Consider the following 14,803-nt stretch of genomic DNA (forward strand, 5'->3'; position numbering starts at 1 on the left):
TAAGATCACAAAGTTATCTAAAGTCTGGACTGGAACTTTTCATCTATGTCTAGTCCTTGAGCTTTTTTCTAGCTTTGTCAAAATTCTTAGCATAAATTCCAAAAATACTAAAGCTATGAAGAAAGGAATGAGTAGGAAAACAAAAGAAACCTAGCACAGCATGGAAGTCAAGAGAAACTATAAAAGTAAATATGACTCTACATAAACTGACATCTTTCAAGAAATAGTAATTGTTTAAAGAAAATGGTTTATCAGTTTTCTTCCACTAAATTTATGCGTGTCATTCAAATATTTTATCAAGCCATTGTTCTAACTATATGATCTAAAGGATTTTCAGCTTCACTAATAGTGTACATTTTAGTGAAGCTTAAAGACCTCACTAAAGTAACAGTGAGTACTAAATCCTTTTATCAAGCTATTATGCATTCAGTACCTATAAAGTTTCAAGACATTCCCCTAAATAGAAGTTTTTTAAAAATGAAACCTAAGAAAACAATGATTGATATGATAAATATTACACCTTTCCTAATTGTTAAAAAAAATTGTAACTTCTAGAAAAGTTGGGAATTTTTGGCTTGACTGGGAGAGAAACCTTCACACTAGGCTAGAGATCTCTCCCTCCCCTCATACATATACATGTGTATTTTTATTTTGTATCTATATATATATATGCAAAATATGGCTCTCTCTATATATTTTTATTGTACATCTATATATACACCAAATAGATTTCTCTCTCTTGCTCAATGTTTTTTTTTTTTTTTTTTTTTTTCCTGAGTCAAGGTCTTGCTAACTTGTCCAGGCTGGGCTTGAACTTTTGCCTCAGTCTCCTGGAGTGTTGGGATTACAGGTGTGCATTACCTCAAAAGGCTGGAAAAGTTCATTTTTAAACTATAACACACTATAGTATTTTCTTGCTCAAAATGGCAAAATTCTTCCATTAACTTCTATAAGCCAGATATTTCTCCCCCTTTTCCTGCTTCATATGGCATGGAGCATAACTTCTTCACTTTGTCAACTGACATTATCTTCAAAAACAAATCCTTCAACCCAACATAGGCTTTGGTTTGTTCTTCCAAAATAAGTGTAATGCACATACCTTAAGATGTCTGAAAGCTATAATGTAAAAATGTCTCTGTTATGTGCCCAGGATAACAACTACAAGAATATCCTCTTTCTCTAAAATGGCTGTGTTCCAAGATATCATACTTTTATGCAAAAGAGGAAGTCTGCATATAAGTTCCAAAGTGGAACAATCTTATTTCCACAGAAGTAGGGGCAAATCAAAATCTGCCTGAATTTTATTCCCACCTTGCCTTCCAGTCCCAAGAACAATGAAGAGAAGAAAAGCTGGGCTGTGGCAAGAAATAATGGTAAGTGAGAGACACTATTCATAAACAAGTTAATTAACTTCTCTGCCTACCTAGTTCGTGATTAATAAACAAAAATAATACTCACTTCATAGGGCTGTTGCCAGGATCAAATAAGTTCTTGCATGAAAACAATTTGCCTGGTAAGAGGAGCACAGTAGGCACTTAATAAATGCCAGTTTCTTTCTCTTTCAGCTCTGAGCTCTCTGTTCTTTGTTCTGTACACTCATTCCTCCAGATGACTCACAGCCCTCTCATGACTTTTATTAGCAAATGCTGAAAACTTCTGGATTGATCAAGGCCCCAAAGTGTATGTGCATGTCCACTGTGTGAGAACACTGTCCAGTCCCTACCCCTAGACATTTAGAAGACAGAGAAGAAGGTCTCAAACATGTGACCTTCCGCCTATACAAATCTTCACCAGGTTCCATCTCCAGGAGATTTACACTACTATTCAGAGTGCCTAAAATCATACTGATCATTGTCTCGTAAAAAAAGCAAAAATCAGAACCATTTCATACCCCTTTGATTTTCTGAATGGTATGGCAGTGAATAATCTCTGATCCATTTTTCCCCTACAGAAATACTACCAAGTACCTGAGACCTGTCAAGTTTACCTTCATAATCACTACTGCATCACTAGTCTCATTTTCTCTCCCCTTGCCACTTGGAGTCCACGTCAGTTTCTCAGTCTCAGCCATAATGACATTTTTGGTTACATAATTCTTGTTTGGGGAGGGTGTCCTTACATTGTACAATATTTAGCAGCATCTCTGGCCTCCACTCACTACACGACAGCAGAGCCACCCTCCTATAAATTATGACAAACAAAAATGTCTCTAGACATTGCCAGATGCAGCCCCACGAGGGGTAAAGAAGCAACTTCACCACTACTCCACTTTCTGACCACTTGTAAGAAATAACTCCCTAAGTTAATTAGCCTCCAACGGCTTTCCTCTAACTACTGTGGCTGTGAAGAGGCCTCTTCAAGCACACTTTCACCAGCCGAGTCCTCTCTCCAATCTACTACAGTATTGTTACCTTCACAATTGTCTGAAGCACCTCCCTCTACCCCCTGCCCAGCCTTGATTATCAGGCTTCAGTGAAATATTATTCCACTTTATACATACAGCCTCTTTATACAGTGGCTACTCAGCAGTCCATCAATAATATGTCCAGCCCCTTTTCTATTCAATCGCTCACTCTGGTTTGGACACCCACTCTAGTCTTCCGCCAGGGCCTCCTTCCATAGCCTCCAACTTTTCTACTATTCAAAGCCAAAAACTTGGGCTGGGGATTTAGCTCTGCGGCATAAGCACCTGCCTGACAAGCACAAGGTCATGAGTTCGATCTGATACCAAAACAAAAAACAAACAAACAAAAATCCAAACCAAACCAAACCAAACAAAACAAAAAACCAAAGCCAAAAACTTTCAACTGAAGATGTATGAAATCACCTATAGATTTTTCAGTCTTTGGTTATATGACCTCTCTCTTATTCTACATCCTATTACCCTCAAAATATCCTCTACCTTTAGAGAACATATCAACTAGTTCTTGACAAGGCTCCTAAGCGGCCCACCTTTGGTCCTATTTTTCTCTACCTGGAGGTCTGTTTATCCCACTCTTCACCCCACCTTAAAGTCCATCTGAACCCAGTAAAAAAGCCTTTCCTATTCATACCTCCTTTGAGTCTATGTAATAATTGCACCTCTCCTATGGCTCACATTCTACTTTATGTTGCACATTAGAAGTCCATAATTTACAAGCCCTCCAGAGTGTCTTGTTCTTGAAGCCCTGCCACGCTTAGGTAGAGAACTCAGAATCCTGAGTAGTCTGAACTGTGTCTTACTTGGAAAGCAATGTACTGTTTTCAGAAAAACCCAAACTCCCTTAAAAAAAAAAATTAAACCCAAGGGGGCATGGTGGTGCTATCTATAATCCTAACTGTTCCTAAAGCTGAGGCAGGAGGATTGCAAACTCAAGGGTTGCCCAGGCAATTAACTACTCAGTCTCAAGTAAACAGGCTACAGATATACTTCACCGGTAGAGGTTGTGACTAGAATGTGAAAGGCTCTAGGTTTAATCACCAATACCACCAAAATGAAAAAAGAAATTAAGTCCACATTTCCCTTTGTCTTAAGGGAATTTCTGTCTTAAGCCAATTTTTACTATGTATACTATCTTAAAGATACCCAGATTGCTACTTAGTATAAGTTTAATATCTCTATTCTGAAATGATTGGGACCAGAAATGCTTCGTGTTTCCAATTTTTTTTTTTTTTTTCAGATTTGGGAATTTTACTATATATAATGAGGCATTCTGGGGTTGAGATCCAAGTCTAAACACTAATATCATTTGTTTTATATGTTTCATATTCACAAACCTGAGACTATACAATGTTTCACAATTCTGTGAACCCTGTGAAATTTTCCACTTGTGGTATATCATGTTGGACCCAAAAGTTTTGGGTTTGGTAGCCTTTCAGATTTTGGATTTTCAGGTCAGGAATGTTCAACCTGCATTATTATTCTGACAGTTCTGCTTCACTGACTTCCCACAATTTTCGACTTGTAAATGAAATCTGAATACTGTACTTAAGCTACTTAAGCTTTCTCTTTATACCGAAGGCCAAAGATATTTATTTCTGAATGTTAATAAAGTTGAATAAAACATAAAAAAAGAACTCAGACTGGAATATTCAAGTAAAGTTTAATTGACAGTAATCTGTCCTAACATACTTAATATTCTATATTAAAAATTGTAAACTTTATTTCATCTCTCTCTGTCCCAAAGACATAAACCAAATAGCACATGGGAGGCCTCTTTTTAATTTTAGTTCCTAGCTGACTTGAAGGTATATTTTAGTATTTCCACAAACAAAAACAAGGGGAATCATGAATAGGCAGCTTCTGACCAGACTTCTTTCTGTAAAAATTCTACTCTAAATCTAAACGGAGAGTACAATAGCCCACACTACCAACACTCTTATCAGGTCTGGCAAACCACAAGCCTTGCTTTGTATGTTCCTGACTTACAAACGATTTTCCTATCTTTAAAAAGTCATAAAAACACAAACTATACGTGGCTGGGAACGCCTGAAACATTTACTATTTGCTCCTTTTCAACGACATAAATTTGGGGGTCCTACTTGTCCTTCACTGGTATCCTTAACTTCAACCCTTAACTTTTCCTCCCAAGGTTTTAAAAACAATATAAAACATGTATTAAAAAAAAAAAACAACTCATTCAACTTAGTCACAGCAACTTTATTCTACACGTGAATACGCAGCGTTCTGGCCCCAAGAGGCAAAGTACCTGACTCTGAGAGGCCCGGTGCTAGGTAGAAGGTAAAGTGGAATCAAAGGCCTTCAAGTTACTGGCCCAACGACCCCCACTCCAGGACACTCCAGGACCTTGCACCTATGTGTCTGGCTTTAAGTTCTGAAGCTTTGGCTAACTGGCTTGGATCAATAGAAAAATGAAAGCTTAAAACCTGTTCCTGACATGCAGTTTAGACTGACTCCTACTAGCAGCTATGAATCATTAAACACTAACATTAATGCTCACCACAAACATTAGATAAAACTTCAGGAAGCCTTGTATTTTAATAACAGATACGATTTTAAAAGGCTTAAATTTAACTCTGCTTGTTCCTCCAAGGCTACAGATTGAAGCAAATAGCACATTTCATTTCCAGCTGCCTCAATATCTATGTCCTAACCTAAATCCACAAGTTCTAAATATTATCAAATGTCCATTGAAAAACACTATCCGGTTTACATCAGCCACACGTTCTATGAATAATTGCAAGTTCTTTTCTTATCTGCTTGCAAACTATTAGCTACAAGCTCAAGTTTCTTGATCTCCCTAAGAATTCAGCTTCCTTAAAAAAAAAAAAATTACTTCTTCAGGGTTAGCATTAGTGTTTGCCTAGCATGTGCAAGGCTCCAGTACCTCAAGAAAACAAATCTTAAAAAGAGACCAAAAAAAATAAATAAATAAAAACTGCTTCTTGGATTCCTAAATCTACAAGAACTGACTACCGTTTAATTCAAAATTTATCGATTAATGCAAAATTTAACACAACATTCTGTCTATACTGACAACTTCACCACACTGCGGGATGCAAACGGTTATGCATTTACTATGATCCAGGACTAAAACACATTAACCACCCAAGATCTTACAGTAAAGGTGCTCTTCCAGCGCTGAAAAACAGCCACTCTCAGGGGGCGGCCGCGGCGCTCCCCGCAGGCGTTCGGTCCGACCCCGAGAAGCGAGCTCCCGCCGTCCTGGCACCTGCGGCCACTGCCCGCGGGACCCTGCCCACGCCAGCCCTGCGGGAGGCAGCGCCTCTCCAGCTCCCGCGCCCCGCGGCCCCGGGCGCGGCCTCACCTGGAGGACCACGTCGTTGGGCAGCTGCGCGGCCCGGAACAGCTCCAGCACCCGGCCGTTGACCACCACTTTCTTGGTGCTCTCGATGTCGCAGTAGGAGAAGAGATCCGAGTAGTATTTCTGCTCCGCATCGCTCAGCGTTAAGCCTTCCATCTTTGCCTCCGGCTCGCGGCCGCCCCGCCCCGCATGCACCACGCGCGGCGCGGCCCCACGACCCGGGACCGGCGGGGTTGCGCGCGGCCGCGCGGCCCGGCCTCCTCTGCCTCCTCAGACCCCCGCGACCCCGGCCGCGGCCTCACCTCACGCGCGCCCGGGGCGCTGCAGCCTCAGGGCCCCGCGGCACTAGCGAGCTGGGCGCCCGGCTGGGCTCCGGCGGCACCGCCGCCCGCGAGGCCCTTCGCAGACCCGGCTGCGGCCGCCGCGAGGGCGCGGGGAAGGAGGCGGGGGCCGCGGCACGCGAGGCTGGGCGGACTCCGCCCCCGCCCCCGCCGCGGGTTCGAGGTTCCCCGGCTCGCCGCCGCTTTCCCCCAGACTTCCCGCCGCGGCTTCCCCTTCCGTCCACGCCCCCGGAGCGGCAGCACTTCCCCGGAAAGTTGTGGGGCTCCAAGTCTAAAGTTTAGGGGGCTCTGGGCTGAGCGTGGCCGCCGCTCCGCCTCCTGCCGCCGCCATTTACAGCGCCCGGCCCGGCCCCGACGCGCCCGCACCAACACTGACAGCGGCGGCCGCGCTCCAGACCCGGATGTGAGGCCGAGAGGAGAGAGCGCGAGAGGGAGAGAGAGAGAAACACCCACCGGGCTGGCTCGGCCGCTCCCGGGAGAGGGGGCCGCAGCGCCCCCTGGCGGCCGGAGCCCTGCGGCGGGAGAGCGAGCGAGCCTCGGCGCCTGGTGCGGGAGACCGGCGGGAAAGGGGGACCTGGAGAGCCTCGGGGCGCGCACTGGGAACCAGAGAACTTGGATACGCAGCACAGCTTTCAAGGTTTCGAAGCTTCCGAGTGTAAGCTTTGAATAAACGCTTGATTGAAAGGAGGACTTTGTTCAGGTTACTGTGAAGTGTCTGTACTTTCTGATGTAAATGTCGCTGAGGGCAGGCGCCATCTGCCCCCAAGGTCTGTGGACATCCGATCCATCTGGAAATCAAGGCTCCTCCCAGAGACACTAGCTCTGAGGGCAGGCTCCCACTCTTGCTCCAAGCTGGGTTTAACCGAAGATAAGATGTGGTTTAAGAGTCGGGGGAAGTGACAAAGTTTTCCTCTTTGTACGAGGAGGTCGTTAGGGTCACTATGATCTGAACACTGTAAATTTATACATCAACCCGATAAGCCTGAGCGGGCCTTGAGCGGCCCCCAAGACTCCTGCCACCCTTAATCTCCTCCTTCATGAAAATTACTCAGCCGCCCTGTCTTAACCTGGGAGGAGGATTCTTGAACTCTCAGGTAGACTAACAAGATCACAAAAAACACACACACAAAAAAAACAAAAACCAGTTGAGGCAGAATTACACAGAAGATTTTTTGAATTTGGTTTTTTTGGCTTACACGTGTTCTCCAGAGTGCTGATCCTACAAACAGCCCATTCACAACCATTTATCTGTAATCCTAAAATTCAAAGAGTGCTGAAAACCCAGAGATTCTTCTGTAACATTACAGCAACAAAACCTACCCTGACTCATTAGGAGGCAGAATCCTAACTAAATTCATGTGTGGCTATAGTCTTTATAGATGCGACTTTCTGTCAACATGTTACACCAGGCTTTAATATAATGCTAATATTTATAGTTATAAGCATTGTATTATCTTATAGCTTACAGTTATAAGCATTATATTATCTTTTTATAAAAATACATATGCGCCACCAAGTAGGAATGGGCTGACAATTATCCTCTGCCACCCGTCCTAGCCCCTGGCTATTTTTTCTTTTGAAAAATATTTATTTTATTGAATATAAATATTCTATACATTAAATATTAAGAAATATTCATTATTGATTACAAGGCAGGCTATAATATTGAAGAAACCGTAGGATTAAAATATCCACTCATGCATGATACAGTAGTGACAATTCCCTTCCAATACTGGGCACAGTACTTTGCTCACAAGACGCCACAAAATCTATCAACATTCTACCGTTAAATCACCTATAATATCACAATAGAAAATGGTTTTGAAACATAGTAGGAACAGTCTCAAAAATCTCAGTTTTACATTATCAATTTATTGAGGTCACACTGAAACTAATTATACTGTTATAGAACTTAAAGATTCTTGTCTCCCTGATTTTATTTCAGTTATTAGTGAATAAAAACAAGTCAAAGCCAAAGATTCTTTGAAGTTAGTCTTTCATAAGAGAAAAAAATCGAATTTTAGTATAAAGAAAGCTTCCCCCAAGCAATGAGTTTCTTAATGGAAAAAAAGAAAGAGCTCTATAATTAACCTTTCCTTCAAAGAAAGGAAAGAAACCAAAATCTGTTGCAAATTTGGATATATTTCCTAGGCCCAGAATATGTGTTTATTTTACATGATGTACTTGAATGATGCAATATGAAGCAGGCATCTGTGACAATCCGAATTCATCCACCAGGACTCCATCCTTGTTTTTAGTGTCAGTGGGAACACCTTCTGGTATTGCAAGAGCAGATGATGCTTCATCCAAATAAAAACTCTCTTCATCAGTCAGAAGCTTATCACTCAGTGCATTCAACTCTGCTTCTAGGTCATTTTCATCTAATGCTAGGTTGCCATAACTGTGACTCAGTGCTTCCTGAATTTCATTTGCATCTTCCATCATATCCTGTAGTTGATCTTGTAAATCCTCTATCTGGTCAATTTTCACTTCCTTGTATGCTTTCTTCATTTCCTTTACTCCCTGTCTCATAGCATCCACCCTGATCTTAGTGTCTTTCAATGACTGAATGTATAATTGACTTGTTCCATGTTAAGGCATTGTTGGGCGAGGTTGCCCCACTGCCTTTCATACATCTGCTTTGATTTTGGAACTCACAAGGCTTCCTGCTTGACCAAATTCTTTGCAGGACCTTCTCTCATCTTCTTGATTTGATCCTTGTACTTCACTAGCTTGGCATCCAGCTGGAAAATCTTATCAGTAGGTCCTGCCCTGCAGTCCACCATGCCAATGCAGTCAGTCAGGCTGGATGGTGGAGCCCTGGGTTTCTCTTTCCCGAAGAATCCATTCATCTCGGGAGGTCTTGAAGAAACCCAAATGCTGAAGGGAAAACTAGAAATGGAAGAGGAATAGCCCACTGACCTTTGTTCCACCCCCCTGAAACACTCTTTCTACAGACTTTGGTGTGACTTGCTGTTGCTTGTTCAAATTCCTCATCAAAAGTCATCTTTGTAGGCCTTTCTTCAACTCAACTAGTCCCATCATGTTCTGTTCCCCTTATCTAAATCCCTTTTCTTTGTAGCGATTTCTTTGCCTGACGTTAAAGTATGTATCTGCTTATAGCTTTAAAAGCCAATAATTAAGTGCTTACGATGCTTCAGATGAACTGTTCTTAAACTTTAAGTTAATGAGCATATTAAGTACAACAGAAGTAGGCACTACTAGTATCGTTTTTTTGGAAAATGAACAAACTGATATAAAAATGGGCTAGGTAACTGATAAGTCATGGTGTTACAAAGCACCTGCATTAGAGATTCAAACCCAGGCAAGATCAACTCTAGGCAATAAATCTTTTGCAAAACAGAAGAGGACAAAAATATAGAGGGAAGGAAGAAGATGTAAAAAGAATCGAGATGTGTTCTGTACACACACCAACTCCTCATGAGGGACAGAACCATTATGTACTGAAAATGTGTACTAATAAAAAAGAAAAATTTAAAAAATGACTATCCTATACAGCCTTAATTACTTGTCTGTGAAGTCCCCTAAGCCCCTGTCCTATGTTTACCAGAAAATATTTCTTCCTTGGAATCACAATTCTAAGGCCAGTACATGGCACACTAGCATACATCAATGGTTTGTAGAATTTTTGAATGATTGTGTGAACTTCAGCTCCTACATGATGGACTAGCCTATGTTCAAACCTCCAAGCTTCTCATGCTTACTCTTAGCAACCACCAACTCCCCCCCTCTTTTCACAATATAAAATTATAAGATTGCTTCACGTGCAAATTCAAGACTCACACCCTTCCTTCGCAGTCCATGCTGGCTTTCCTTTCATTCTCTTGCCTTCTGTCCCTCAGATGAGCCTGCTTCTTCCTACCACCGTTCTCCCTTCTCAGTCCAACACAGTTTTCATGTATTCAGAGATATGTGTGCACCATGTACCAGTGTAAAACGAACTGCATGATCTTGTTCCCAAGGATCATGTAGCCTAAGGACCTTGACATCAGTCACACACATCAGGGTGCTCTGCTGACCCTTGATTGCTGCGTGTATGGTTCCCCCACCCTTGTCAACCGCTAACACTAAATTGTGTGTTATAGGATGTTAACAGGGACACCTTCTGTGGTCCTGTTGTCCTTTTGGGACTTTCCTAATGGAATGACATCGAGCAGGAGTTTTCTCATTGACAAGCAAGGCCAAGAGGAGGCCCAGAGGTCACTAGTACCACACATTCTAAAGGAAGCTGATAAAGTCAGGCTCCTCCCTCGTACTAAAAGCTACAGCAACTGAGTGGGCCCTACTGCCCGCCACCTGCCTCAGTGTACGCACCCACTTCCCAGCATAACCTAGAAACTTGCAAGAATGGGAGCCCCTGCTGTGTCCTGTTGAATACTGGGTGGATTGGGGCTAAAGGACTGCTAATGAGTGAGATTTTTCTCTGTTTCCATTACTTAAAATTTGTATTTCTGAATGTAGAAGGAAAGAAATAGATTTCACAAGTAGGCCCTTATGAGATTAAGTCTAATTTCTTTCCTATGTATTTCCAGACATATCACAGAAAAATTTTTAAAGAGAAAAAAAGCCCCCAAATCTCAAAACAAGATAATTAGAATGTAAACATATCAAATTTTAAAGTAGCATCGTAAGAAAGCTATTTTTAAAACAGATGGACTATATTACATAGCTATGGACTTAAAGATGCTCATTTTAAGATAAGATATGATTACTGTCAGGAAATACATAAGCTGCTTTTCTCACTATAAACCTCAGTTCATTTTAAAAATAAATTACATGCAGTAAAATTAATTTCTGATATTCAGTTCTCTTGACTATTGACAAATACATATCATAATACAATCACACCAAAATCAAGATGTAGTCCATGACTCCTCAAATTCTTTATGTTCTCCTTTTGTAGTCAATCTCCTTCTCCAACCTTCAGCTCCTGCAAACCCTGATTTGTGTTCTGTTCTCATACTTTCCCCTTTTCTAAAATGTAATATAAATGGAATTGTGTGGTATGTAGCCTTTCAAATCTGGGTTTTTTTTTTTCACAGAACAATGCACTTGAGATTATTCTATGTTCTTATTTGTGTCAGCGATTCATTTTTTAATTGCTCGATAATATTCTGTTGTGGTAGATGGTTACAGTTTGTTTACCCATTCACTAGCTAAAGGACATTTGGGTTGCTTCCAATTTTGTGGTGATTATTAATAAACTATCTGACTGGAACTGATGGACGATGGTAAGCATATGTTTAACTTGATACAAAAGTGCCCAAGTTTTCTAAAATAGCTGAACCATTTGCATTCTCATTAGCAATGTATCTACATTTTAGTATTTTTACATCCTCATGAATCATTCTAAACTCATTCTAATAATTATATAGTAGTGTCTTACTGTGACTTAAATTTGCATTCTCTTATGATGAATGATATTAAGCAACTTTTCCTGTTATTGCTCATCATTTGAACTTCTTCTTTGGTGAAGTGTCTATTCAAAAAATTTCCATGTTTCATACTGACTTGCTTTCTTATTGTTGATTTTTGAAAATTCTTTATTCATTCTTTTTTTTTCATGTTGCTTCTACTTTATTACATAGTAGACCCATGTTAGAGAAAAAGTGAGTTATAAGTGCTGGCATTTTTTAAATGATGGGAGAAACACAAGAGATTTCAGAGAAAGAAGATAAAAGTATAACAATTCAAAATACATTGCCTAAAGAAAAGTTAAAGTAATTATTTTACATGAAAAATTAACTCAATGTCAAAGCTCCTTAGGAGTACATCAATCAAAAAGAATGCATCTCAACAATATGACCCATTTTTAGAAATACTGGTAATAGAGTCAGAAGGGAACATGATGTCAAACGTTTTAGAAAATACAAACTAAATACAAACTTTGCCTTGGAAATGAAAGAACGAAAAGGTTCAAGATGATAACCGGTGTAGGGAAAGGGGTCAGAGAGCTTTTTGAGTAGATACATTCTATGACAGGGAAGATTTTCATTAACCTCAGAAAGAATCACTCTGTAGGAGTACAGTTTTCATGATCTAGAAGGAGTTTCAAAATGTTCGGAATTTTCTTTAAATTTGATCTTCTTCAAAACATCGAAAGAAACTAAGAGGAGGACATCATTTTCCCATTTTCACAACTACATTTTATAACCCTGGATGACGTGTCCCATTTCTTAAGTTATTTTGAACTGCACTGTTCCCTTATTTTTGGAAGTGATTCTTGTGGACCTTTGCTCCCGAACTCCAGAGGGAAACTTCAGGCAGTGAGAAACAGGGCTGCACGGATCCCTGTCCTTGCCACCATCTTTGCTTGGCGCATACTCACCCCTGCTTGGAGACACACAGCTTAAATCCTCCATGCCAGACTCCCAGTCACTGTTCGCAGATAGATCTGGATCTGGCTTTTCAAATTGTCGTGGGTTAGAATCAGCGCGGAATCGTCATCACCCTGGAAGGCTCCCGGAAGGAAATGACTGCAGGCTCCCGCTGTAATCCTGGGGAGCGTTGGCTGTGCTGTTGTTTGAAGTAGAAAATTCAGTGTCTGCAGGGTTTGCTCTGTTTACTCTTCACTTCAGTGCAACTTCACTGGACCTTCTGAATTCTTTCCAGCCCTTCTTCTAGGGCCTCCAGTTCTTCCTCCAGCTGCCAGGACTCCTCCTTGCCCGCCATCAGGTAAACTGTAACCCACTGTCCAGGCTGCATCGCCTTTTCACAGTGGTTATGCATCTCACTCCAAAACTTGCACAAGAAGTTGCAGGGAGTTGTAGGGAAACGAAGGCCTCCCTGAGTCTGACTGATCAGCTCTAAACAGAGGATTCAGGCAGTCAGCCCAGTGCTTCCACGCATGATCCTATAAAGAGGATTTCTTGTTTGAATTTTGAGTTCTCCTCTCTCTTTCTGGCTGTTACACAGAAAGTTTCCAAACTGGCAAAAAATAAATGTGATGTTGAGTATGAATCAGAAATCTCTCACTGAACTCAAAGGCAAAGGGAAATTGTTCCATTAACTGCCAGGCACACTCAATGAACTAACTGGTCAACTACTGGCGAGATTTCTTTGGGGTCACCATCTAACATGTCTGTGATTAAACTTACGGCCAAAGTAAATCCAGTCCTTTTCATTAATACCATAAGGCCCTTCAGAGTCAGGTAGTGCATTTGCAGCAGCAGGCTTGCCACTGAGCACACCTGAGCAGTCCTGTTCCAGCTGTCAGAGCAGTGAACAAGCACTCCTGCCCCTGCCCCTTCCTCTGAAACTGCCTTGGAATGAAGATTCCTGCACCCATGACGGCCTTAATGTGCCATAACCAACCAGAGTTTTCCAGCACCCACAGGGATTCACTTATGGAAGGAGACTTTATTTTACACTTTAGCGTTTTTGCAGACTGTTCATGACATGGACGTTCCTTCTTCCGATAAACTGGAACTCGATATTGGAGTAAGTATCTTTCTCTCATAGCGTTTCACTGCAGCACAGTTTGCCATTGCATTAAGTTTAGGTGGAGTGTCCAGAACATAAAGGAAGTCACTTCCTGGATTAGCTTTCCTGATGGTCTGGGGCATCTGCTTGTCCTCAAGTACCAGGCACTAAAACCAGACCAGCTGGCTGCTACTGCAGATGCTACTACAAAGATAACCAGATAATTTTTGTAGTAGTAGGAAAAGGCAGGAAATTGCTGTCTTCTTCAGAATTGGGAACTTCCCACTATGATGTGTGCTGTGGTTGATTTGGGAACCTGTAAGTCAGAAGCATAAGAATCACAAACTCTGTAGTCTCTATTCACATCGCTGGGCTGTCAACAGTTACTAGGGAGGTCCATTCACTTCTTTTCTTCAACTGAGATTGATCAGCATCCAGCCTTGTTCTCTTTCTTCTTCATCCAGTTTGGGACTGAATGAAAAGCAAAAGTGTAGCTCCTTATATTTCACTGGATTTGCGAGGCGTATCAGAGAGATGTACATGTCGTGTCAATCTCTTTCCTGTGGCATGATGAGTTGCATAATCTGAAAGTTCTTACGGTGTATAAGCAGAGGACAGCCAGCAGCAGTTGTTGCTTGTTTTTCTATGGTGGAAATCTGACTGTGGAAAATTTCTGTTCCTTTCTTGTATCAAGGGTATTACCTATGAATATGACATGAATAGCCATTAAATACAAAGTACCCAGGGCTGGTTTTTTGGAAGACACTTGGTCTACCAAATGGACATTTTCAACCTTGCCTTTTTGTTAACTTGAGATGCTGCTGCAGGAAAATTAAATTTCAAAATTTAGTAATAGTTCTTACCTACCCAGTTCTGTCAAAAGCAATTTCAAAGCTTGGGCATGAGGATGTGCTCCATTGTGAGTCCACGTCTGCAGGGTCCCTGGTGGACATGACCTCACCTCTTTATTCATTCTTGATAGAAATCCTTAGTCAGACATGTAATGTGTATATGTAACTATTTCCATAGCTTGCCTTTTTATTCTTTCAGGAGTGTCTTTTCCAAATAGAATATTTCAAATGTGGCTTAAACCCAAATTAGGGATAGTAGCAGTAACAGGAGCCCATTGGGAAGAGTTTGTTAGTGTATCTGGTTACTTACTTTGTATAGAAGAAGTACTCAGATATGTACATTAAACCTATGGGCAATGAGAAATGATTTGGTCAGGATGCCAGGGGCTTGGATAGAGACAAT

At 41.4% G+C, this 14,803-nt stretch overlaps 1 protein-coding gene and 2 pseudogenes across 6 annotated transcripts in view; all 3 read right to left on the reverse strand.

Annotated features, from left to right (window-relative positions):
• Window positions 1-6,061, reverse strand: part of Reps1 (RALBP1 associated Eps domain containing 1) — an 82,215-nt gene extending 76,154 nt beyond the window's left edge. For all 6 annotated transcript variants that reach the window (XM_063233373.1, XM_063233375.1, XM_063233374.1 and 3 more), the window contains exon 1: window positions 5,769-6,061. In XM_063233373.1, coding sequence (XP_063089443.1) covers window positions 5,769-5,921 — 153 coding nt within the window. In that variant the 5' untranslated portion in view covers window positions 5,922-6,061. The remainder of the gene's footprint in view (window positions 1-5,768) is intronic.
• Window positions 6,062-8,272: 2,211 nt separating this feature from the next.
• LOC100713540 (charged multivesicular body protein 5-like) lies at window positions 8,273-8,958 on the reverse strand (annotated as a pseudogene).
• Window positions 8,959-12,192: 3,234 nt separating this feature from the next.
• LOC100713264 (myotubularin-related protein 7-like) lies at window positions 12,193-13,964 on the reverse strand (annotated as a pseudogene).
• Between the last annotated feature and the right edge of the window lie 839 nt (window positions 13,965-14,803).

Source organism: Cavia porcellus, unplaced genomic scaffold (genome assembly GCF_034190915.1).
Source record: "Cavia porcellus strain 051 isolate PalLab524CR breed Dunkin Hartley unplaced genomic scaffold, mCavPor4.1 scaffold_22, whole genome shotgun sequence".
NCBI classification, from domain to species: Eukaryota; Metazoa; Chordata; class Mammalia; order Rodentia; family Caviidae; genus Cavia; species Cavia porcellus.